Consider the following 23,779-nt stretch of genomic DNA (forward strand, 5'->3'; position numbering starts at 1 on the left):
TGTGGCTGGGCACATTTACAAGTGAAAGACGACCAATAATGGGGTGGTTAGGGAGAAAATGAGGAGACAGAGGGGTGCTCACAGATGTTGAGGGGGGTGGGGGGGCATTGTAGCCAGGCCAGGGGGGACCGGCGGAGGGGGTGATGTCGTGCCTTTTTAGACCTGATTTGGGACAGAATGGAGAGGTGTCCGATTGAAGGGGCCAGCGGCCAGGCGAGGGCAGCCGCCTTGGAGAGCGTGTGAACGGGAGCACAGGGGTCAAGCTAAGAGCAGAGGTTTGGAGGAGGGAGGGGGTCAGTCTGCTATTATCTTGCTTTTTGTAACAGTCCAGCAACGTTTGAAAATCCTTCCTTTGACGCCACCCAAGGTGAGGGCCTTGTCGCTACACTTCCTCTTGGTATTTTGGGATGGGGCAGATGAAGTCATCAAAGTGGGTATTAGTGCTTTGTTTGCAGGTGAAATGGTAGGGAAAGCTTTAAGAGCTTATCCACTAAAATTCAACATGTTTTCAAAGGGCTTAATGTCCAGCTCACAGTCACGGTGTCGCTTTCGCGGACCTTCAACAGACCACCTAACACCTGCTAACATTTCCTGCTGAGAAACATTTAATATCCTTTGGTAAGTGGTGGGAGAAGGACTGTCAGAGGGAGCTGGGAGGCTTTGTGTCATTCGGTCTGTATTCAACGTTCACACAGCAAGGGACTAGGAATGGTCATATATGGGGTTTGGAAATATATGAAAAGCTCAATTTATACTAATGATGCTCAAAGCATTGTGAAAAATGATCTTGTGGATTAAAATGATCCAATACACAAGTTTAAAAAAAATGAAAGTTGATTTTATTGCCTTGCTTCTTCTTTTCATTTTGTATTCATGTACATGTTTCAAATAGAACTAAAATGAAAAACAAAATAACAACATGGCACATTGCTGGAAAAAGATGGATATGGTTGATCAATGAATAGAAAAGTGCATGAAGAAAATAGTTTATTCTTTAAAACATATTTACATCTCATTGCAGAGTATTCTAAATGAATGTGCAGAATAACTGTACAACGTAAACGATAATGAATAACACTGCAATTGGATATGGAGAGCATTCCACTGAATTTCAGGGCACTTCATGTTTACATCTTTTATTTTCCCTTTAGTGTTTAGAATTAAATAAAGGAACTTAATGTTGTTTTGTGTTCTAAACATTCTGTGAGTTTTATATAGTACGGAGAACAAAAAAAAAAAAAAATTAAGTAATATTTAAAATCTGGCAATTTGTCTCAAATTAATAAAAGTAGACAACATGGCTTTTAAAGACAAGAGAACAAAATTGATCTATTGACTTTTGTGCAATTTTGATATGATACCACAAAATTCTCAAGAGGCAAAATATCGTATTTTATGTTCCACTTCCACATAAAAAAATAAAGTCATACAGGTTTGGAATGAGGAATGAGGGTTAGTAAATGATGACAATTTTAAATTTTGGGTAAACTATCAAATTCAGACATCGTTATTCCATTTTCTGATTAAAGTAAATCTGTTTAAATAATAAAAGAAAGCTTTTACAAATTTAATATGATTTTTTTTTTTTAAATGGGAAAAAACAACAACAAAAGGTATTGTGGGACAAAAAACCCAGCTTCAAGTAGGCACTGCTGCCACCCTGTGGTCAGCATCAGAAATACAGCACTTAGTTTCATTGTCACCCCATGATGAAATAAATAATCACTGAAGTTTAGAGACCTCATTTGCAATGATCTCCACACTGGACATTTGTGTTTTGTAGATTGTTTCAGAGTCCCAGAGAACTCTGAAGTATAAAAGAGGTCAGCTCTGAATTTGCCTTTGTATTAAATAGCAACTGGCTTATTCTTGCTTGATTAAAAACTGCAAAAACCAGAGATGTTTCTCAAACCCTGTTCATTCTTCATCAGAACTCATCCACATGGCGGAAACATACTGAAAGAATGTCCCAAAATCATGTTGCTTCACTGTAGTTCAACCACCCAAAAAAGGCTTTGTGCTGTGAAGATCCTAAAGAGGATCCTCAAAGGAACAGGTTAACTTTAGCCGGTACCAATTTGCAGCCGGTGCTGGAGAAATATTGTCCGTCATTTGGTGTGTAAATCATGGCGCCCCCTACCGATGATGCCACATCTGCACGCTGACACTCCCCGCGCTGGCAGAGCTCCCGCTGGGCACATCGCTCCACGTGGCGCCGAAGCAAGGGAAGGAAAGGCACAAAACGAGTGATAAGCTTTTCCGTAATTATTCTGGAGTGGTAGAACCCACCTGGGAAACAAAGTTCATCCACAGATTAGATTGAAAATTGTGCAACAGGCACGTGAAGCACTGTAACTAGCAGCTATCATTAACAGGATTGAGCTGAAAGACCCACGACACTCACTGTTCTTGTTGTTGTACACGGCGTCAGCGATACTGTCCTCCAGCTCATCGGGGCGAATGTCCTCTCGATCTCTTCCTGCCTGTCGACTCTCCAACGCAAGTTTGTTAACTACCTCCTGGCCTACAGTACTGGGAAAAAAATATTGAAGATTGAAAGATGAAAGCCTGTTCATAATAAGCATATCAAATATGACTCAAGTCATTCAGACTTACCTGATAAATATATAAATCGCCTTCCGGTAGTTTGTCTGGAACAGAATATGAAAGGGGCCTAAATGCGGTTCTAGAACATCAATCACACCAGGAGGCATTTTCTCCATCTCATCGAAGATAAAGATTGAGCGAGCGCAAGCGGTGAGGTTTCTCTCGACCCAGAGTTTTAGATCTGACTGCGCACAAAGCAAGAAAAGAACAAATAAATCTGTATTCATCTCTTGACAGGATATAAATATTACAGTGTACAACAAATATCCAGAGTTGCCAAGTCTGCGGTTCTTTTAAATGGTTGCCACGGGTTAAAAGGTTTGACATATTGCAAAAATTGCAAATTGTATTTCAATATTTTGCCCATTTCTACATTTGTGTACTAGATGATGAGTTTTGTGAGGGGAGGAGACTGGTAGGAAGCCTATTGAGGTCCTTTATGAAAACAAAATGCATTTACGATTCCTATTATATAGTGAATTTCAAGTTTATTTCATTGTTTATAAACACATAACTGTAAAATATGTATTTTAGGTATTGAGTTCTGATATTTGGGATAGGGTCATTATAGCCTGGTTAAAACCAGACCATTCTCAGTAGTAACTGAGTTATGGTCTGGCAAAGCTTCATTAATAACTCATTTCCAAAGGGGCGTCACCAACGGACGTCGCTCAAATGCCTCTGGGTGCAATTGGATAGACCTAAAACCAATCAGAGCAATCGTCATTGTGTAAAGCCCGCCCCAACGTTTCTGATTGGTGCCGCGATTTCGACAGATTAGAAATGGGCTCGAATGAGCTCTTTGCCAGACTACTTGCAGAGCAAATCTAAATTTGCCGGAAGTTGTCTGGGTTTTTCCAGGCTAGGGTCAGTTTGGGATATTTTTTACTGGCCATTGGGCTAGTATTTTTACGCAAACCTGGCAACTCTGTAATGCATCAAGAAATATACACGACACGTACCCTGTATTGTTGCACCCGGTTGGCTAAAGGAAAGTGTAATGTGGGAACAAACTGATGGATGTACGGACTGCCCATAGCCGTTCCATAGATATATCGTCCAATCATAGAGCTAACCAGACTTTTTCCAGTCCCGGATGCTCCATGGAAAGACAGCACTAGTGGTCTGTCTGGGTTTTCATTCTGTAAAAAATTCATCACTGCTTCTGAGACAATGTCTTGAGCCATATGCTGACCATAAAGGTTTTTATAAAGGTCCCACTCTAAACCTGTAAAAACACAAGACACAGTTGAGGTGATTGAAGGGGTCTGTAAATAAAAGCTTTTACTCACAGCTGTTACACTGGAGCGTGAACATATGTCACAAGATCTTCATTTGACAGATATATTGAATGACATCATTACAAAGCAATTCAGTAAGGTCTGCAAAATAATATTGACTGCCGTTAAAATGAAGAGGAATGCTACTATTCATCAGAATGTCAGTCATAAAGAATGTTTCATTTTCATTTTATTGGTCCACATTTTCAATGAATTTACTGTTATATGAGAATGTCATTTGTGTTACTATTTGAAATATTTATATGGTCACACTTCCAGCTAAATTGACGTATATAATGTGTAACACTTTTAGTGTGGCTTAAAACATTTTTTTAGCAAGTTGTAAGTAAGCTAACATCAAATGGATTGTATCTCAAATGCATTTTCGCTCATCCAGTCAAGCAGTGATGTGTTTTATACACATTAAAGATGCGTGCACACTGTAAACTATGTAGCATTTTGTTTATGTTTACAGTGACATTAACTTAGCTGTCACCTACCATCACCATCCCCACCAATGGTGTATTCGGTATATTAAGAAATGGATCCCATATTTATTTTGAAAGAAATCCCCTAGTTTCCTCTGCTGAAGCTGGCAACTCTACTGAGTAGTACTACACAAGCTAACGCTAACTGTTTATATGCTGAAGAGACAGCTGTTAATATCATACACACCTTACCTTTTATGTCTGGTTTGTAGTCACATTCGCAGCTCTCGGATATTGAACAAAAAATAGACTTTATCTCGAAACCGGTACCTAAGGGAGTACAATAAATTAAGAACAGTATAAATATCATGGTGGCTATAGCCTCGGAGCACAGCTCCAAGATGAGTTGGATGGCGGAAGCGCGACTACAGTTCCACACAGACACTAGAGGGCAACAACAACTGATGTCACACATTTCCGCGAATCGGTTCTTTCGAGCAGTTCATTCAAAGGACAATTCACTGATTCTTTTACGTCATGACGTAATTGCGTCATTATGTGACCCCAAACTTCCGGCGTTTAATAATAATAATAATAATAATAATAATAATAATAATAATAATAATAATACAATTTAAAATAATAAAACTGTAAGTATTTATGCTTATACTTGTGAATTTTGTGGAAGAAAAAAAAAAATTTGCTTCCGTTTTATCACTGTATCTACGTATCTTGGAAATAATTAGAAATTTATATTGATAGAAAGCTGGGGTGTATGATAGAAATGTATGAACATTTGATGTGTTTTTTATTATCAGCATGATAACTGAATGTAAAGAACAATATATTATGCAGTTTTATTTTATTAGGAAAATATACATAATAAAAGTGGGCTCTTTAATTGCAAACCAAAATTTTCACATTGTATAAATGATTGAAATTATACATAAACATTTATGAACAAAATAAAAACAAAATGCACTGAAAACATGTAATGTTTTAAAAGCACCTAAATTTATGTAGACGAACTTCTTTCCTCTGTCCCCCTTGGTATTGCGTTTTCTTTTCAATAGGTCTAAATTTTATTAATAAAGGTATTAACTGCAATTTTACGTGTTCCAGTTCAATTTGCAGCCATGATTAATCTCATAAAAACATAATTTAGAAGCTATAAAATATCATTTGCATTTACACAATTTATTTAGGCCTACATCACCTTGCATAATTTTGCACGTTTAAAATAAAACGCTATCGAATACAAACATTTTTCGTATGTGTGATACATCAAATCGTAGCCTAAACATTTCCAATATGGAATTTCTTTTTACCATTTGAAGTGTAGGCAGCTGAGCTCACTCTTTTCGTCTCGTTACGCATCAGACATGTTCGAACGAGACGTTCTCGGCTCAGTGACTCGTGAACCGCATGGACTGATAGTTCGTGAACGAATTGTTCAGCCAAGCTTTATTAAAACAATCCATTCAAAATAACGATATTAAGAATTACTACTAGTAGGCTACCGACGAGGTCGACCAGTATAAAAGTACTAACTAAAGTTCTAATACACTGTTTGTATTGTTACACTATAGGCCTATTTTTCACATAAACAACTGTGTTCGGTGTTGCCATCATGATCATTAGCACATTAAATAAATTATCTTAACCTATTACCTATGCAAGAATTATACATTGGTCTTTATGAGTAAAATATGACTCTGAATCTGTTATATAAATTAGGCATAAGATTCACTTGACCCAAGTTTTATTTGACTATATGATGTGGCGACTGGTATCAAAGTACATACAACAATTTCAAACAAGTAGGCTGAAAATCAGATAAACAAACATTCCACTTGAATATAGTACCACAGTAAATTGAAATAACTAAATTAATTTATAAATGATGTGTTAATGAGCGTTAAATGTATACAATTAAAATCTCCAAAAAGTTTACCAACGAGTAAATATTACCCATTATTTGGTCATTGATTATATAACCAATAACAAGTGCAATTAAATACATACTTCAAAGATCAAAGCTAACAATATTAGCACAGTTAAAGTTATTTCCTCTTGAAATAATGACACATTACATAAAACAAAAGAACAAAAACCCAATAACAACCAAAATCAAATAAGTTAAAATTGCAGAATGTGTTCAGATTATGTACAGTGGCAGACATACATGCCCTCCTTATTCCTGTGTGTGTGTGTGTGTGTGTGTGGGGGGGGGGGCTGTAAATACATTCACAAAACAGTGTATACAGTATATTGTAAATAATATGTGAATAGCTATCATCCCTTCTGTCATTTTGGTGAGTGAGAAAGCTCAAGCCTGTTAGACAAAGCTGTTAGCACTTCATAAAATTTTGCATAACGTTCATCTTTAATTCTTTCCACTCCACGGCTTCCCCACAGGAGACGCATCTGAAACTCTGTGAGGAAGACCTCCCGAACATCCGCTTCCTCCTGAAACCCTGCAAATAAAAAATCAGAAACAAGCAACATTATTTGCACATGACCTTAAACACATTCACTGGGCATATTGAATTAATTAAATCACTTTTTTTTATTAATAGCATGCAAATTGTATGTTTTACAATACTTATTAACTTTGGACTTGTTCAATTACAATGTTTTTACATTAATATATGTGACTTTAAAGTCATAAGGTAGCCTACAAGAAATATAAATGCAACCATTTATTGTCTTTATAAAAGTGTAGCTAATAGCCCTAAAATTCAGAAACCATTACAAGCATTACCCTGCAGTTTGGCCTCTGCATTAGCACTGAAGATCCTGCCATTGCACGCAATCGTACGTGCGGCATTCAGATGGCTCAAGACCATGGCCACTCCAGTGTCTGCACTTTCCCATGACTCGGATTCATCAAGAGTCACAACACTCCTTTCAAGAAGAGACAGCAGGGGAAGCACATGGGGAAACGTTGTCTCTGTGGGTTCACTTATCTCTGAAAGAGAGTTTGAGGTTGTCACTGGAGGATTTGAAATGGTAAGCACAGAGAATCTTTAAAGGGCTCCTAGTATGCTTTTTCATTTGTGTGTAATGTAGCTGTTTGAACATAAAAAAGATCTGCAAGGTTACAAAGCTCAAAGTCCACTCCAAAGGGAGATCTTTTATTTAACAGAATCCACTGTCCAAGAACTACAACGAACTGCTCATTTGGACCACAGCGCGATTTTTCCGGATCTTACGAAGTCACAATGTTACCCATTTAAATATCTGTGTCCACGGCATACACACAAAAGGGGACGAGGCCTGGTTGAGCTGCATTAGAGAAGGCAGTGTTGTCATTACGTCAAAGAGACGCTGTTTTTTCCACCCCGTTTACAAAACTCATTTGTTTGACCTTCCTAAGGTTGATGAGAGTGGTTACAATTCATTTTAAACACTGTTCCTGAACATTATAACCTCAACGTTTGTCTGTGTGCTGCACATTTTACGGAGAACATCTTCCAGAGCCACAATGCAGGCTAAGCACCTGTGAAATCCATGCACCTGGAAACAAGAGGATACTCTAAACATACTCATCAGTATTACTGCGCCTCTGTGTCTGTGTGTTGCAGCGTCTAAGTTCTTTCTGAAGAACTACATTAATATTTTTTCCGCTCCGCTTCATGCCTAACAATGAGCTTAGCAACTTAGCTGATCTAAATTCACTGTAAACCATGGCTTTTTGGGGCTTATTGTTTTAATTTGTTTAAAAATGTTTAGAGAACATTCAAAAGTAACATTCCTTTAATTCCAGTCCTTGAATTAAAAATAGAATGTTCCCATAACGTTATTATCTTATTTAGTTTTCATAACTTAATGGGAACATCAGCTGAGAACATAGCTGGGTCAGTCCATGAACTTTGTGTAACAGATTATGAATGCCATTAGATGATTAGTATGTGTGAATGTATACCTTCTCCATCATTCATCATCCTCATTGAGGGTCTAAGGGTTTTCTCATAAAGAACAGCACTTTCTGTATACTTCTGACGTAAAACCGTCCATGTCTCATCCAATCGAGCAATCTGAAAAAAGCAGAAGACTGACTTATTAGAACATTATAAAAGGTCACCGTGATTTTCCAAGTAAGACCTATTTTGTTGATCCTGGAACAACATTCCTGTCTGAAAATTCAGTATTAACCCTATCCCCTAAACCTAACCCTACCCATTACATATCCCTAAAATCAGAGGGAAATTATAAGCGAATAACACTGAGGTAGAAGCACCTGGTTGTAAGCTTAAACTTGATATAAACTGTAAACTTGCCCCTCAAATCTGATTGGTTGATTGGAATGTTGTTCCAGGATCAACAAAGATGTTGATGTTGTACTTTAGGTCCATCATATTGCTTTATTATTATACATTTTTATTTATTAAGTTATTTACTTTTTTATTAATTGAAAAAAATCAATTCTTTATTGATAAACTTTCCCTCATGGTTCAAGACAAATGCTTTCATTAGTCTTCTAACCTGTGGTAATTCGAGGCATTTCATAACTGTGGCAAAACCAAACAAATTGGCCAAATTGCTCTTGAGTTCAGAGGCCAGGCAGATGAATCTCTGCAGGAGGGTGGCTCTCTCATCAGCACTGCCAGTGCAGCCCAGCAGCTCTACAGCCAACATTATGGACATGGTGTGGAACCTGAGGGGACATGGAAGAGTTATTTGGTTATTTTAATTTAATGTAGAGGCTGTCATCTCAAAGGAAGAATTTATTGGACACAGTGGGGGTAACCAACCTTTCAAGCAGATCTTGGCGGAGTTGATGTCCGTGTGGGAGGGTGAGTAGCTCCATTCCCGAACTCACCCCCATCCCTTTCATCATATCATCAGACATATTCAGAATTCGAGCAACCTGCAGAGTGAAGATGAGAAATCTTGTTAAGAGCACAGTGCAGTGCAACTATAACAAACAGGATAATATATATACAGTATATACAGTGCTATGCATAAGTTTAGACACCCATGCTAAAGTTGACTAAAAAGAGGAATAAAAAATCATCTTTTGGAAATTGGGAAAAAAGGGAACTTTATCAGGATGCATAGTATCCTGGATCCATGAAGTAACTGGCCTTTAAAAATAAATATCTGCCTGCCTCTATGGGAATTTAACATAGGGGTGTCCAAACTTATGCACCCTGTATTTTAAGGAAGAACATTTATTTATTTACGATACATTATTTATTCACAAAGAAAATTGGTGTCCTTAAAGGTTGGATTTTTCCTAATATTTTTAATTAAGGCATTAAGTTCAATTTCCAAAAGATGATTTTTTATTCCTCTTTTTAGTCAACTTTAGCATGGGTGTCTAAACTTATGCATAGCACTATATATATATATATATATATATATATATATATATATAATTATTATGGTTTTTGCTGTGGTTATATATATTAGGGCAGCATGATTTGGGGAATTTTTTTTTAAATCAAGTTTTTATTTCTGATAAAAATTGTGATTTACAATGTGAATAAAAAAACAAATAAAAAAAAACCTTTTTTAATAGAAAAAATATCATATTAAAACAATCAGAATGTCCAACAAGAACAGCAACAAGAAAAGACAATAATAATAACAATATATCAGGGATGATATATATCTGATATATTTGATATATTTATTTGGGGAAATTTTTTATACATCAAATTTATTTCTGGTAAAAATTGTGATTGTGATTTAAAATGCGATTTTTTTTTTTTAGTTCCAGTTTTACTGTGCTTATTTGTAGGGCTGTACAATTTGGCCAAAAAGTTGGTAAATATGTATGACTATCGAATAATAATAATAAACAAAAAATTGCTATTGTAATATTTCATTGTAAAATAAAAAAATTCAGTATTTCAGAAACAATAATGATAAACTAAAACACTGAATTATGAGCTGCCTGTGTGTAAATGCAGCATTGATCATCTCCATAAAAGCCATATTGCAATTTTGGTTTTATTTTGATAAATCGTGAATGTCAGTTATTTTAATCCATGAAAAGTAATCTAATCTAAAATGATTAATAGTTTATAAAATCAAACCTACCATGCAGTCAGCTTTGGTAATATACATTGCCATTGTCTTTATGTCAACTTTAAACAGGACATCCTTCACTCTTTTTAGCATGTTGGTCTCCAGAGGTTTATTTTCTGGGGACAGCAGTGGTGACTGGTACATACAAGGCCTGAAACAGGAAACTGTGTCTATGGTGAAAGGCACTAAATAATCCTCATCATACTCCTCTCTGCGATCCAAAGCCTGTATCTCATGTCTTACAAAGGGATGATTTGTAGTAACAGGGTCAGTTGGAGAAATCGCTGGGTCATTTTGTGGATGGTTCGCTTCTCTGTTGTTTTGATGGGAATGTGTCAAGGAGGACAGAAGATGTAGTGTTGGTTCCAAATAAATGAGAGTGTTTTCAGGGGGGGATGAACAAAGCCGTATTTCACTGGAATTTTGCAGAACAGGTGATGAAGGGACTACAACAAACTTCCTGTTTTCGGAGGGGCTCCGTCGCCGCCTGGCCACTAGAGGAAAAAGCAGGTGCACAGTCACAATGCTATTCTCTGATTGTCTGGTTTTACTTGATTTGATGGGAACTGAATCTTACATGTGCTCATTAATATGGGGGAAGTCGACATTACAAGGCGCTGCTCTACAGTGCCATCAAAACTCCTCACCACATCACTGTGGAATACAGTACAGGACAATCAATTATTATTAAAACAAAACCTAATCATTTACAGGATGAGATTTATGTATATCCCTTAAAGATGAAATGTGTGATATTAAAGGGATAGTTCACCCAAAAAATGAAAATGAGTTACTCACCCTCATGTTGTTCCAAATCCCTAAGACTTTCATTCATCTTCGGAAAAGAAATGAATATATTTTTAATGAAATCTGAGTGATTTATGTCCCTCCATTGACAGCTAGGCAACTACTACTTTGATGCTTCAAAAAGTTCATAAAGAAATTGTAAAACTAATTAAGCGGTTTAGTCAAAATTTCCAAAGAGTCATGATCGCTTTATACGGATAACAGATTGAAATATATGCTTTTTATTCACATATAAACAATGATCAGCGAACATTAACAGAAGCTCAACCGAACCTGCTTGACGTGCGAGAAGCTCATTGGTTCTGAAGCTCAAACGTGCTGCGTAACACAAGAACGAACCTACGTCAAGCGAACATGCTTGAGCATTCTGTTTACCAGATATAGAGCAATCGTGTCTCTTCAGAAAATCTGTAATAAACCACTCAATTAATATGGATTAGTTTTACAATCTCTTTTGAACTTCTTAAAGCGTCAAAGTGTTAGTTGCAGTCAGAGACATTCAGTCTTTTGTTCATTAAGTTTCACTGTCATGGACTTTTGGTTTGAAATTCTTAATTTCCTGTGTTCTTCGTTCATGTTTCCCTCTCTCTTTTGTTATTATGTCGCATCTGCTAGTCGTTTTAGTTCATTATCTGTGTACAGTTTTAGTTCTGCCTGAGTTGTCAGTTATTACTTGTGTTACGAGTTTGTACGAGGACGCACTGTTATTGTCACGATCACCAGTGAGAGTGGCCCGTGATTACCACTCCACCCCGGACAAGCACCACACTATCACGGACTCCATTCCCCACAATCCTTTGCCCAGACTAATCAGCCATGATTATATTCACCTGTGTGTAATTACCTTGTTTATCTCACCCTTTATAAGCCTGGTTTTTCTAATTCATTCACTGTGAAGTCTTGCCTAGTGTCACTCTGCATCACTTGAGCATTCTCCCTGGTTTCATGTCTCTTGGTTCTTGGATTTTTGCCTGTTTCTCGGATTCCGCTTTTGACTGTGTCCCCTGCCTGCCAAAATTTTTTTTTTTTTTTTTTTGACTTCCTTCCTGTGCTTGACCCTTTGCCTGTGTTTGGGTTACGATTAAGGATTGCTAAATAAAAGCTGCGTTTGGATCTCAACCTTTGTGTCTCAGAGCAGTTTGTAACAGTTCTGTCACCTGTGGATTTGTTTGATTAAATACTTTAATTTTTTTAATTCATTTTCATCTGACCTTCTTCTGTGGACTTATACACTGAGATCGTGACAGTTGCATAACTGTCAATGGAGGGCAGAAATCTCTCAGATTTCATAAAAAAATATCTTAATTTGTGTTCCAAAGATGAACGAAAGTCTTACAATTTGGAACGATGTGAGGATGAGTAAATTATGTCAGAATTTTCATTTCATTCAACTAACCCTTTCAATAGGCGTGGATATGTGTTTGACTGACCAATGGCAGATAAGGGGACTAATAGGGACTAATCATTATTTCTGCAGATCTGTTTGTTGTTGTTTAAAGGGAAAATTCTCTCATCATTTACTCACCTTCATGTTGTCCCAGATGTTTATGACTTTCTTTCTTCAGATGAACACAAAGATAATTAGAAAAATAATAATCCATCTCTGTGATAATGCAAGTATACTGGACCTCCAAATCTGAAGCTTCAATAACCACACAAAGAGAACACAACAGTAATCCATACTGTATGTACTTTTTGAAGTGAAACGATAGGTGTGTGTGTAAGAAAAATACTAGGCTAATATTTAACAATAAACTATTGCTTCTGGCCAACTGTCATATGATTGTGAAACTCACATGCTTCACCATCACTTCCCACTTGAGTCAACCCATTTGACAGTTAGCTGGAAGCATTGGTTTATAAGTCTTGCATTATCTGGACTCACAGAGAGTGAGTTTAAAAAATCTTTGTGTTCATCTGAATTAAGAAAGTTATACACATATGGGCCGGCATGAGGGTGAGTAAATGATAAGAGAATTTTCATTTTTTGGGATAAATATCCTATTAAGGCTGAGAAATGAAACACTTCACCTCAAATACAAACAATTTCTATCACACAACTCACCTCTGCGGTCTTATTAGCTCAATTTCCAAAGCCTCTGTCACAGTTATGCTCTCCCTCTTCTTTAGGCTTCCTTTCTGCCTGGTTGGTGAGTTCACTGGGCTGCTCTCCATACTTGGTAGCCCAAACATGGTTTCTAGGTATCTTAGTGGAAGTGTCCTGTAAACTGGTGAGTAAATCAATGCACCACTTTTCTTTGTCAGAGGCCTTTTATTTCCAACATAGGAATGGACCAACGTCAGCACAGAATCAAAGGTTTCCTCCTCCAGAATATACTGCGCTCGTGTAGATGCGTCATAAGATCTGATCAGAACCTTGCTGATGAGGAAATGAAGAGCATTCTGGTTCCAGCGGCAGGTTAAGACAAAGTCTCCAATGCTACTGAGGGAGTCACGGACTAGAAAGTCCCCGTTCTGTTGCACGAGAGACTCAGACACCTGTGCGAAACAAATATTAAGTCATATGGTTTATTATATCAATGTGTATTTTGAGATGAAATACTAGTCAAAGCAAGAACTTGCAAAAAATGTAAGGATATAACATATTATACTTTCTTTCTTTTTTTTTTTTTTTTTTTTACAATCTCACCTCCCAAGGTATACGACCATGGTACCAGCCATGACTTGATAAGTTACTGCTGCTCAATTTCAGCTCTTTCTCCAACTCCTGCTTTAGTTTGTCTGATGGGGAATTCAGTTGGCATGTCTCTTTAGAAAACTAAAGGAAATAAAGCAATGATGAAAAACCATAAGAATAAAGAAATCATTAGCCACTTCCTATGAAACCAATGACTCAGGTGGATCACGTCTAGAGCAGTTTTGGTCGGTTGTTAAGGTGACGTAACTGTGTTTACAGTTTGTAATAGGCCAATATATTATCGCTAATAACAGTGTGAAGTCTTACGAGCATCAACTAGCCCTATTATCCAATATATTTATGTGTATCTGGAGCAATAAAACTGATATAGGTGAACTTAAATGATGGGAAAATGTCCTGAATGTTAAATAAACATTGTGCAAAAGACAAACGACAGTAATGGTGAAAAGACTGCCTTTGTTCTAGGGGCTACAACAGAACTACCAGTGGTATAATGTGAAGCATCTCTATTTAAATGTGAGCCCATTTTCAGTTGCCCTAAAATAAACAGCAACATTTGGCACAGTTGGTTGCCTACAGTAACCCTGTTTGTCCTCAACCATTCTGAAGACATGGGCAGCAGTCCAAGCCCTTTTGTATCACCCGTCTTAATTCAATTAGAGTTCTTCTTTCAGAAGAAAGAAAGTCATACAGGTTTAAAACAACATGAGGGTGACTAAATTATGACAGAACTTTCATTTTTGGGTGGAATATCCATTTAAATGATCTGCATGACAGAAAGCCGTGCAGCCAAGTTTCCCTTAACAATGTCACAATGTCACCCTGGAATTTGTCAAAGTTAATATATTACATGTATCATGCAGTAGCCTACCTTTACATAAACACCACCATTTTCCATGGGACCCGAATGCCTGTAAATGCAGGAAAATTTTCAATTTTTTGTAATGTAACTTCACATTTGAGTATAAAGTGGCTCCAAGGCAGGAAACTGTCAGAGGAAAAACACATGCTGCTCTTTCCCATGACCACTATATCCTCTGTGTATTATGGGGATGCCGTTACACAGTTCAGAACATTAACTGTTGGACCACAGACACATCCGACAACACCCAGTAACAGCCTGCAACGTCCATTCCCAAACAAAAAGCCTCCATGCCAGACAGCCTAAATATCTTAGAGATTACAACACCAGTTCCCTCTCAAGGTTTCACAATAAAAAATGTAACGCTCTGTACGGAATGTAGCCTTATGGGTTGAAAAAACAGCACATAAAAAAAACATTCCTCAACACATGGTGTTCACAGTCAGACACATAACGTTGAAGACTTATAAATGTAACCTGAAACCTGAATTTCTTAAGCATTGTTTTTGTGTGTGTGTATATATATATATATATAGAGAGAGAGAGAGAGAGAGAGAGAGAGAGAGAGAGAGAGAGATAGAGTTGGCAAACTGCTTTGTATTTATAGTTTCTTTATGGTATATATATATATATATATACACTATAAAACAAGTCAAAATACTAATTAAGAAGTACAAATACAACATGCGATATGACAGGATGAGGATGAGCACGTACTGTGTTTTGGTGTTTTCCTCTGTGAAATCATTACGAAAATTAAACATTTTTTGCAGTAGGCCTATATGAAAACACATAGTTAAACATATCAGAAGACATTTTAACATCTTACTCCAATCATTTAATTTGTTTACATTATAAAGGAGTCCCAAAAACATCCTTTTACGAACCATAAAATCACCTCCTACCAGAAAGGGATTCTCACCAAAGTCATCCTCCTCTATACTTCTCAGACACTTCACTTGTTCTAACCTGGGTTCGACACGACAGGATGAGGATGAACACGTACTCTACGCACGCTGTCTCTCTGTTTTCTTCTGTGATCTGTTCTCGCTGTGATGTTTATAACGGAATCCCAATGGAACTGTAGGAATGTCAGACTCAAAAAGCGGAGCGCGAAAACACATTTCCAAACAGCAGTTACATAATGAGCAGACTGAGTCCCCTCCCCGGACCGAGAAACCTCTCTCCTCTCAGACACACATAAACAAGCACCATCTATCACTATAAACACAAACATTTACAGACACTGTAACTTTTACCCTATCATGATGTGACAATACACAGTGGTCACTCTGTAGACAGAATGCAAATGATACGATTATCCAAAATCAGAAGACCCGATCAGTTCAACATTTAAAATAATTTAACAACGTTTAAAATATCTCACCTCAGCGCTCAGTGAATAACTCATTGCTATATAATTTCTCATAAAAGTTTTAAAAGTAACTTCAACTGTCATTTACTACTAACAGGGTCGTGAGATTTGGTCCAGCTGAGGAAGTCCATCACTGTCACGGTATATTGACACGCAACGCGTCTATTATTCTTTGCTACAATGTTGCAGTGTCTGTCTCATGATGACGTCGTTTTTTTCTGTATCTTTCTCACCCCTCCCCCTCCAACTTGGCAACATCATACTCACAAAATGCCTGTTATTTTACGCAACAAGCTTTTGTTTAGACAGTTCAGTAAAACCAACTTGAAGTTCGCAGATGCCCATGGTGTCATTCAGGTCATTGTTTTATGAGCCAGTCTCTGACTGGCACGGCTTGCAGATAAAACACAGAAACTTTGTGGGTCAAACTATTTTTTGTGAAACATTAAAGTGAATTTAACGGTGAGGTTTTAAAAATGCCCAAAATAAATAAATAAATAAATAAATAAATAAATAAAAACGTAATACCCAAAACGGTTATAAACCTTATTTACTATGAAAATGTCAAGCCACATGCACCAACCTCAGAAATGTATAGAGATTTAAAGAATAAGGTAGGGTCATAATTTATATTAGGCGTTCATGTTTATGTTGCATTGTAATTTGCAAAACACTTTTGCTGCTGGTGGGATAGGCTACGAGTATTGTTAGGGCAGGTTTCATAGTATGCTTACACTGTAAAAAAATCACAATTTTTAATAACTAAATAATGTAAAATAACTAAAAAATATGGCAGTCCTTTACCTTTATTTTAAAATGTAGGTTACTCACAACTCTGTAAAATTAAAAACAATATCCATAAAATTATCACTTTCTGATGCAGGAAAAATAGGAAATTTTTTTTTCTTCTTCTTAAATGACACATATCTCCAAAAATAATGGAGATAATAATTCGTGAAATCACCACCAGATGGCGCAAAGAGACAGTTGGCATTATAGCGTTCACCAAAAAAAAAAACTTTGTGTTTGCTTGCAAAGATCTTTTGACTGGTTCATCTCTTATGATTGTGCCAATGTAGTTTAGAAACAGTAATAAAACACTTTGAATTAAATATAATATTTTTACAGCTGTTTGGGGATTATTTAATTGCGCCAAATTCTCTTTTTTACTTTACAGTAGGCTACCGAAAGGCTTAATACAGTATGTAGCCTAATGTCTACTTCTAATGTATTACTTTAACAGTTAAACTAATCAAAAGCAAAATAAAAATATGAGTGTCTGTGTATATTACATGATACAAATGTTGTATTTTTGACCAATTTTAAAGTTTTACTACATTTTCTTCCTGGAATCCACCTTTTTTTGTCTTGAGAAAAATGAATGCCTATCTTGTGTAGCCTACCTAATATTTATCCAAATGAGTCAATATTGAATCAAATCACAAGCACTGAACTGAATTGAAATCATATGTGTCAAGCAATAAAAAAAAGTAGCTTATCAGAAATTGTACCATGTAAACAATATAAATTGTTGTTACTAAACCTAATACAATTCTGCTTAGTTACTAAAATGTTCAAATTTTTTTACACCAATTTGATATTTAAAAATAAAATATTTAAAAAGTATATAATTATCTAACATCTGACTAATTCAAAATTAACCTCAAAACATTAAATGCTCAATGGTGGTTATATATAGGCCTATCTAGCATTACAAATTTTTTTTTTGTCATTTTTAATGATGACCACTGTAAATAAGGGCTCCCCCTCCCTACAAAAGCCAATTTAACCACTGTATATATATATATATGTGTGTGTGTGAGCAATGGTGCCAAGTGTCGCTTTGCGCCATCTGGCCATATATCCGCCATATACATACATATATATATATATAGGCCTATATATATATATATATATATATGATATGTATGTATATGACTAGCTGTAATTTTAACACATGGATTATAGCCTTTGTTATTAAAAAAGGGGAATTCTTCAACATTGCAGCATACAAGAGGGCTTAGTGCAAATTCTCAGTAATATGTAAAATAACTTGTGGGATACAACTTGTGGGGTAAAAAGTATCCCTTTTCCCGAAAAACATTGTGCATTATTGAACATCTTTTGTGCTAATTTCTGTTCAACGGTGTAAATATTAGAGCTACAATACTAATGTGTATTACACAAAATAAATATCCAATTGTGAGCAGTCGATATGAACACTTTACACAACCGCACAACAAATTGTCCTCCTCAATATGCAAAAGAATTGGTTTCAGTATTACAGGTGTTTAGGAAAGTGCTGTAGTGATTTTTATTGCAAATTACATTTAAATACTAGTACATGTTAGTAAATGTAAAATATTCTGAGGCCAACAGGTAAAAAAAAAAAAAAAAAAAAAAAAAAGGAAATAGGCTACCTAATAAAACATTGAATGAGTCCATCGGCCGAATTGGGAGTGGTACAGCTCGACTTTTAATCAGAAATGAAAGTGAAACTGTTGTTTAATATGGCCAGACCTGTTAGTATAATATTTTCAACAATTCCAGGTTTTAAAAGTAGGCTTTGCGAAAAAGCACAACATTGTGGCTAATCTCTGCGCATGACACACAACTCGAACCTCACGTCCATGGCAACAAGAAACAATTGCATTTGTTTAGGTTTTTACTTCTCAGACTGTTTAGTTTAAAGCACGTAAAAGTTCAATGCCTCCCAAAAAGAATGGAAAGGGGAGCGGAGATGGGCTATCAAATAAAAAGGAAAGTAAATTTGAACCTGTGCAGAAAAACGGCGAAGAATTAACAGAGAGTGACAAAAACTTTTTTCGGGCTCAAATACGTGATTTGGAGGAGCGACTGGAAAGGTGAGAGTTCTGGCAAGTTATCACGACCACTGACATTGCTGTTTATTTTTATTACATAAGAGTTTTTTAAAGTTTACACGACATTCAAACTACCTCGGAGATTGGAGAAAAACAACAACCCAAAAACAAAAACGCATTTGCACATTCTTGTGGCCTAACTTACAGTAAAAACCTAAAGCAATGGAGGAAACACTCACCTAATGACGAAACAGATTTGACCACTTGATTGAAGTTTCAGTACGTTTACACTTAAAGTTATAAGATTATAATCGCATCTCCAGAAATCAGTTAGTTGGCCAATTGTTTAATTCGTTTAGCTCATGTCTCTGCCTTAGAGGGAAATAAAATGGAGTAGACTTTGGTTTATAATGAATAATGTTAATAATTAACCTGACAAAATACTTCACCAAATATGTCATATCTCAACAGGAAGTACTTGCCTCATATGTGCTATTAAGAACTGTGACCTTATCTTTTTTTTCTTGCAGATACCAGCTTAAATGTGATGAATTGGAGGTTAAAGAAAAGGACTTATCCTCTAAGATTAATAATGTAGAGAAAGGGAAGAAAGACATAGTTCTCTACATGAAACGCACACTGGCTCAAAAAGAGGATGAACTGAATGATCTGGCTGAGACTTTATCAAGACACCAGCAAGCCCAAGAGGCCGAGAGAGAGTCCTTTGAGTTACAGCTGAGCATGCTTAGACATGAACTTCAGGAAAATAAGGAAAAATTCACATCTGAGAACATGACGCTTGGTACAAGCTTCTGAGCAGTCACATATTTGCATATATACAAAACAAATTTCAAATAAAATGAAAACAAATTTGTCACTAAGTGTGTGATACACTCTTAAAAATAAAGGTTCCTTATGATGGTTCCATGAAGAACTTTTAACATCCATGGAACCTTTCCATTGCGCAAAAGGTTCTTTGTATTGGGAAAAGGTTCTTCACACTAAGAAAAAAATAGAAATGTTTTTTTGGGTCTTAGCTGTACTGCTATGTGAGAGTGTGCACTCTCAGAGTGAAATGCACCTTTCTACCTATCAAGATTACCAGTGTCCATAATTAAAATATGTTTACCTTTTTGTGTCTAGCTGGTAAGCTGGCGTCTTTGGAGGACTTTTCTATGCAGAGAGAGAAGCTTATGGCTGAACGCAGGTCGTTGGAACAGCAGCTTCAAAATCAAAAAGAGGAGCATCAAGCACAAATCTATAATCTGGAGAAAAAAGCTGTACTGGACAATGACAGGTGAGCATGTTCATACTCATCGTTCAGAGTGCCTTCTTAATCAACAATAACTCCCATTTATAAATATTGTGCATTATTTGATGTCTGAAACCATCAGCATAGAACGGGAGATTGTTTCATCTTACACTCATCATCTATTTTCACTGAATGATTGCAATGTAAAGGATTACAAAGAGGCATTTGTTCAGTAAACAAGTGGATCTGTTGCTTGGTATATATGTATAGTACTGCATTCAAAAGACACTAAGGTTCTTTCAAATCCTTCAACTCACTATGTTGCAGAGATTTTTCAACTTCTCAGTTCTCACACAAAAAATAATTAAATCAATTATAAAATTAATAGTTTTAAAAATATGTGTACATTTCTGCAATAAATAGTCTTTAATAAATATTATGGTAATACTTTACAATAAGGTCCCATTAGTTAATATTAGTTTATCCATTAACAAACATTAAAGTCAGCATGAAACAGAAGTTGTAATTTAGTCTTTTCTTCCATATTGCAACACATATTTTTCTCGCACAAGAAAAAAATGTAGGCTGGGACTTGATCTTGATTGGATTGTTGGATCATTGTGGTTTGTAACTTATTGGTGTGATGTCACATGAGTGACAGGTTCCCACGCCCTCACGCCAGTAAACGCATCATCAGAGAAAAGAAATAAGTTGCTGCAAGAGGGAGGGAAAGTTATTTTAATTAAAGATTACGAGGGCATATGAATAATTAAAAAAAGATGTGTATGAATAAATCATTTATAATAAATACTGAAAAACATTAAACAGAATGACCCATTTTGATTGTATGGTGACAGGCTAAAGAAAGAAATGCTGCAACACGTTGCTGCCGTAGCGGCTGAATTCCGGCGGGTGTCAGACCAAAAGATGCCTGAGACGACAATGAGGGCCATGCAAGAGAACCTCTCTGTGACGGCACAACTTCAGCTGCTCTCAGACAAGACCCAGGAGCTGCTGAAGGAGAATGATGCTCTACGAGCAAGAGAAAGGCAACTCAAAATAGAGAATGGCATTACAGAACCGCTGCTGCATGAAATAACCAAGAAGAATGTTGCTAATCAAAAGGTTGCCAATTTAGCCAAAAAATACCCAGCTAACAGGGAATGTTCTTAGAACTTTTGGTAACGTTCTGGCAAGGTTATCTCAAAGCTATAAACAAATGTTCTTCCAGAACATTCTTTCAAAGTTATCTGTGTTTAATAATGTTCTCAAAACATACAGTACTGTGCAAAAGTCTTAGGCATGTTAATAACCACCCCCCCACACCTTTGAAGGTTAATACCCCCCCCCCCCCACACACACACACACACAATTTAATTGGAATGCTAGCAAAACATTCTTGGAACATAGTGTATTTTTTGTTAGCTGGGTACTTTCATGCATTTAAGTGATTTTTTTCTTTGCTTTTTTGAAACGTGTATTTTATATAGCCTAATGCTCGGATTGAACATAACTCTTTCTCAAGGTGGTCCATCAGTTGACAGAAAAGTGCAAGCAAATGCAGTCTGAATTTGAGAAATGTGCCAAACTTAAACTGGAGCACCAAGAGCTGCTGGACAGTCATACTGCAGTATCCACAGAGCTTGATGCTCTCAGGTAGGACTCCTGAAGTCACTTATGAGTTAAGTAAATGACTTGAAATACTCTATTACATGTATTTTAATAGTATTACCACCACTTACAGAAAGAAACATGCAACAGTTATAGAAGTGCTGAACCAAACAAAAGCTGAAGCCAAGACACACAGGAGAGAGCTTGAGGAGGAAAGGACGCTGACGGGACAGATAAAGACAGTTCTTGAAGAAGCAGCTGTAGCGCTAAAAGAGGCCTTAACAGTAAGAGTGAATGTAAAGATACATTATCATTCTGTGCTTTAGAAAAGTAAATAAACAGTAGTCTTACTCTGCTTTGGTTACAGGAGGTCCCTAAAGAGCAAGACTCGGAACTGAAGGTTATTGTGAGACGAAATCAGATGATGCAAAAGCTGCTGGCTGTGCTGGACAGTGCTGCAGCTTTAGGAAAAGGTCCTGCTCTTACTGAATTGGCTTGCAGAAGTGATCTTAAAAAAGCCTCTGACATGAAAAGGTACAAAATGTATTTTACTTCAATGACATGGAAAACATAACCATAATATAGTATGAAGAATTGATTATGGCAATGTGATTTAATGACTCTCATACTTGCTTTCAACTCCAGACCAAGTGAACTCCAACAGAAATCTACTAATCTTTCTCACTTCGAAAATGGAGACCTGGGTTTGGTCCCTCGCAAAACACACAGCACATCATCAAAGATGAGAAATCTCTCTAGGAGTGCTTATACCTCTCCACATAAGTGAATATATGTTATGGCACCATCAACAGTACAGACAGCATGTGACAATGTAATAATGTGAAATATTGTTTATATTGCAGCTGATGAATTTTGGAGGATGAGATTCATTAGTGTACGTTTAATTATTTTTTAGGAAGTTATCAGTGAAAAATGACTGACTTCATAGTCATAGATCATCACAAGCTTTTCTTTTCTTTTTTCAATAATTACAAATTTCATTGTTGTTTTCATGTCTTGCCATTAGGTGGCAGTGTTGTATTATTATATGGATAGATAAGTGAACTTGGCTTGAAATAGCAATAAAGTGTCTTTTGTAAAAGAAAAAGTCTGGTTCATCAAGTGTTATAACAAGTGTAATTTTACTTTATTTACTATCTACTAAAATAGCTTTGTATTTAAACAGGAAAAACGATTTCAAAGATTATAGTACTGATTAGTATTGCCCCCTGCTGGTGATGTCGTAAATACACCGTCTGGTTCTAAAACTATCTTTCTCCATTGACAACTTTTCAAAAATACTTTTGGGGGGTTCTGAGCCAGTCGAGCACGTTCTTTTGAGATGAATGATAGCTAATGCTGATGAATATCTTTAATGTAGGCTTTGTGTGTGTCCCTGTGGTTGGGTCAGTGAGGGCCCTACAGTCACGTTGGCTGTATCTCAAATGTTTACACAGGCCTATAAATGACTCATTGAGATTTTGAGACCTTATCAAGGGTTACTCGAAATTATGACAAACTATTAGGAAATGTGTTTCTGTTGACTTCTCAGAAAAACTCTGGCAGTAACAAAAGCAGTGTTGAGTAAGTTTAGCAGAGATAGAACTGTTGAACATCAATATTTGACGTGTTATTTAGTTATTAATTTTGTACATACGTCTGTGGTTAACATTAGGCCTACTTACCTTTACCAATACATACAGTCATTCATATTGCAAATATTTTTATTGGCTGCCGCTTTTAGTTTGTGCTTGCTGTTTAATAATTATTTGAAACAGCAAACTGGCAGCTCCAGTAGTCAAGTCACCTTCATTTATATAGTGCTTTTAACAATATACAGTACTGTGCAAAAGTCTTAGGCATGTTAATATACCCCCCCCCCCCCCCCCCCCCCCCCCCAAAAAAGTCTAATAAGACTTTTGCACAGTAGCCATACTGTAGTTTGTTTCAAAGCAGCTTTACAGTGATAATAGGAAAGTAAAGTAGCCTTAAAAGAGATTGTTTTGGCTTTACAGCAGCTCTAGAATAAAGTTATTG

The 23,779-nt window shown here is 36.4% G+C and overlaps 3 protein-coding genes across 15 annotated transcripts; 1 reads left to right on the top strand and 2 right to left on the bottom strand.

Moving 5' to 3' along the window:
• Positions 1 to 819: 819 nt before the first annotated feature.
• On the bottom strand, positions 820 to 5,718 carry tor2a (torsin family 2, member A). 2 transcript variants are annotated; one of them, XM_079871709.1, is made up of 6 exons: positions 5,644 to 5,718; positions 4,568 to 4,645; positions 3,570 to 3,835; positions 2,617 to 2,792; positions 2,405 to 2,532; positions 820 to 2,289 (listed from the first exon to the last, which is right to left on the bottom strand). In XM_079871709.1, exons 1-6 carry the CDS (start codon positions 5,690 to 5,692, stop codon positions 2,045 to 2,047), a joined length of 942 nt encoding a protein of 313 aa, XP_079727835.1. In that variant the 5' UTR covers positions 5,693 to 5,718; the 3' UTR covers positions 820 to 2,044. The 2 variants fall into 2 exon arrangements, with proteins under 2 accessions (XP_079727835.1, XP_079727836.1); XM_079871710.1 differs by lacking the exon at positions 5,644 to 5,718 and having other exon boundaries at positions 4,568 to 4,763.
• A 323-nt stretch (positions 5,719 to 6,041) lies between these two features.
• Positions 6,042 to 20,031, bottom strand: sh2d3cb (SH2 domain containing 3Cb). 12 transcript variants are annotated; one of them, XM_079871696.1, is made up of 12 exons: positions 15,588 to 16,239; positions 15,400 to 15,460; positions 14,692 to 14,731; positions 13,812 to 13,940; positions 13,227 to 13,660; positions 10,932 to 11,008; positions 10,367 to 10,848; positions 9,073 to 9,188; positions 8,804 to 8,975; positions 8,244 to 8,355; positions 7,080 to 7,286; positions 6,042 to 6,792 (listed from the first exon to the last, which is right to left on the bottom strand). In XM_079871696.1, the coding sequence occupies exons 2-12, from the start codon at positions 15,444 to 15,446 to the stop codon at positions 6,623 to 6,625; spliced, it is 1,986 nt and encodes a 661-aa protein (XP_079727822.1). In that variant the 5' UTR covers positions 15,447 to 15,460; positions 15,588 to 16,239; the 3' UTR covers positions 6,042 to 6,622. The 12 variants fall into 12 exon arrangements, with proteins under 12 accessions (XP_079727822.1, XP_079727826.1, XP_079727827.1 ...); XM_079871700.1 differs by having other exon boundaries at positions 15,570 to 15,724; XM_079871701.1 differs by having other exon boundaries at positions 15,605 to 15,717.
• Positions 18,636 to 22,840, top strand: cfap157 (cilia and flagella associated protein 157). Its single transcript, XM_079871708.1, has 8 exons — positions 18,636 to 18,921; positions 19,410 to 19,681; positions 20,023 to 20,176; positions 20,989 to 21,256; positions 21,657 to 21,787; positions 21,876 to 22,026; positions 22,110 to 22,276; positions 22,388 to 22,840. Exons 1-8 carry the CDS (start codon positions 18,764 to 18,766, stop codon positions 22,527 to 22,529), a joined length of 1,443 nt encoding a protein of 480 aa, XP_079727834.1. The 5' UTR covers positions 18,636 to 18,763; the 3' UTR covers positions 22,530 to 22,840.
• The last annotated feature ends 939 nt before the right edge of the window (positions 22,841 to 23,779 follow it).

This window comes from Squalius cephalus, assembly GCF_949319135.1.
Source record: "Squalius cephalus genome assembly, chromosome: 5".
Taxonomy (NCBI): Eukaryota; Metazoa; Chordata; class Actinopteri; order Cypriniformes; family Leuciscidae; genus Squalius; species Squalius cephalus.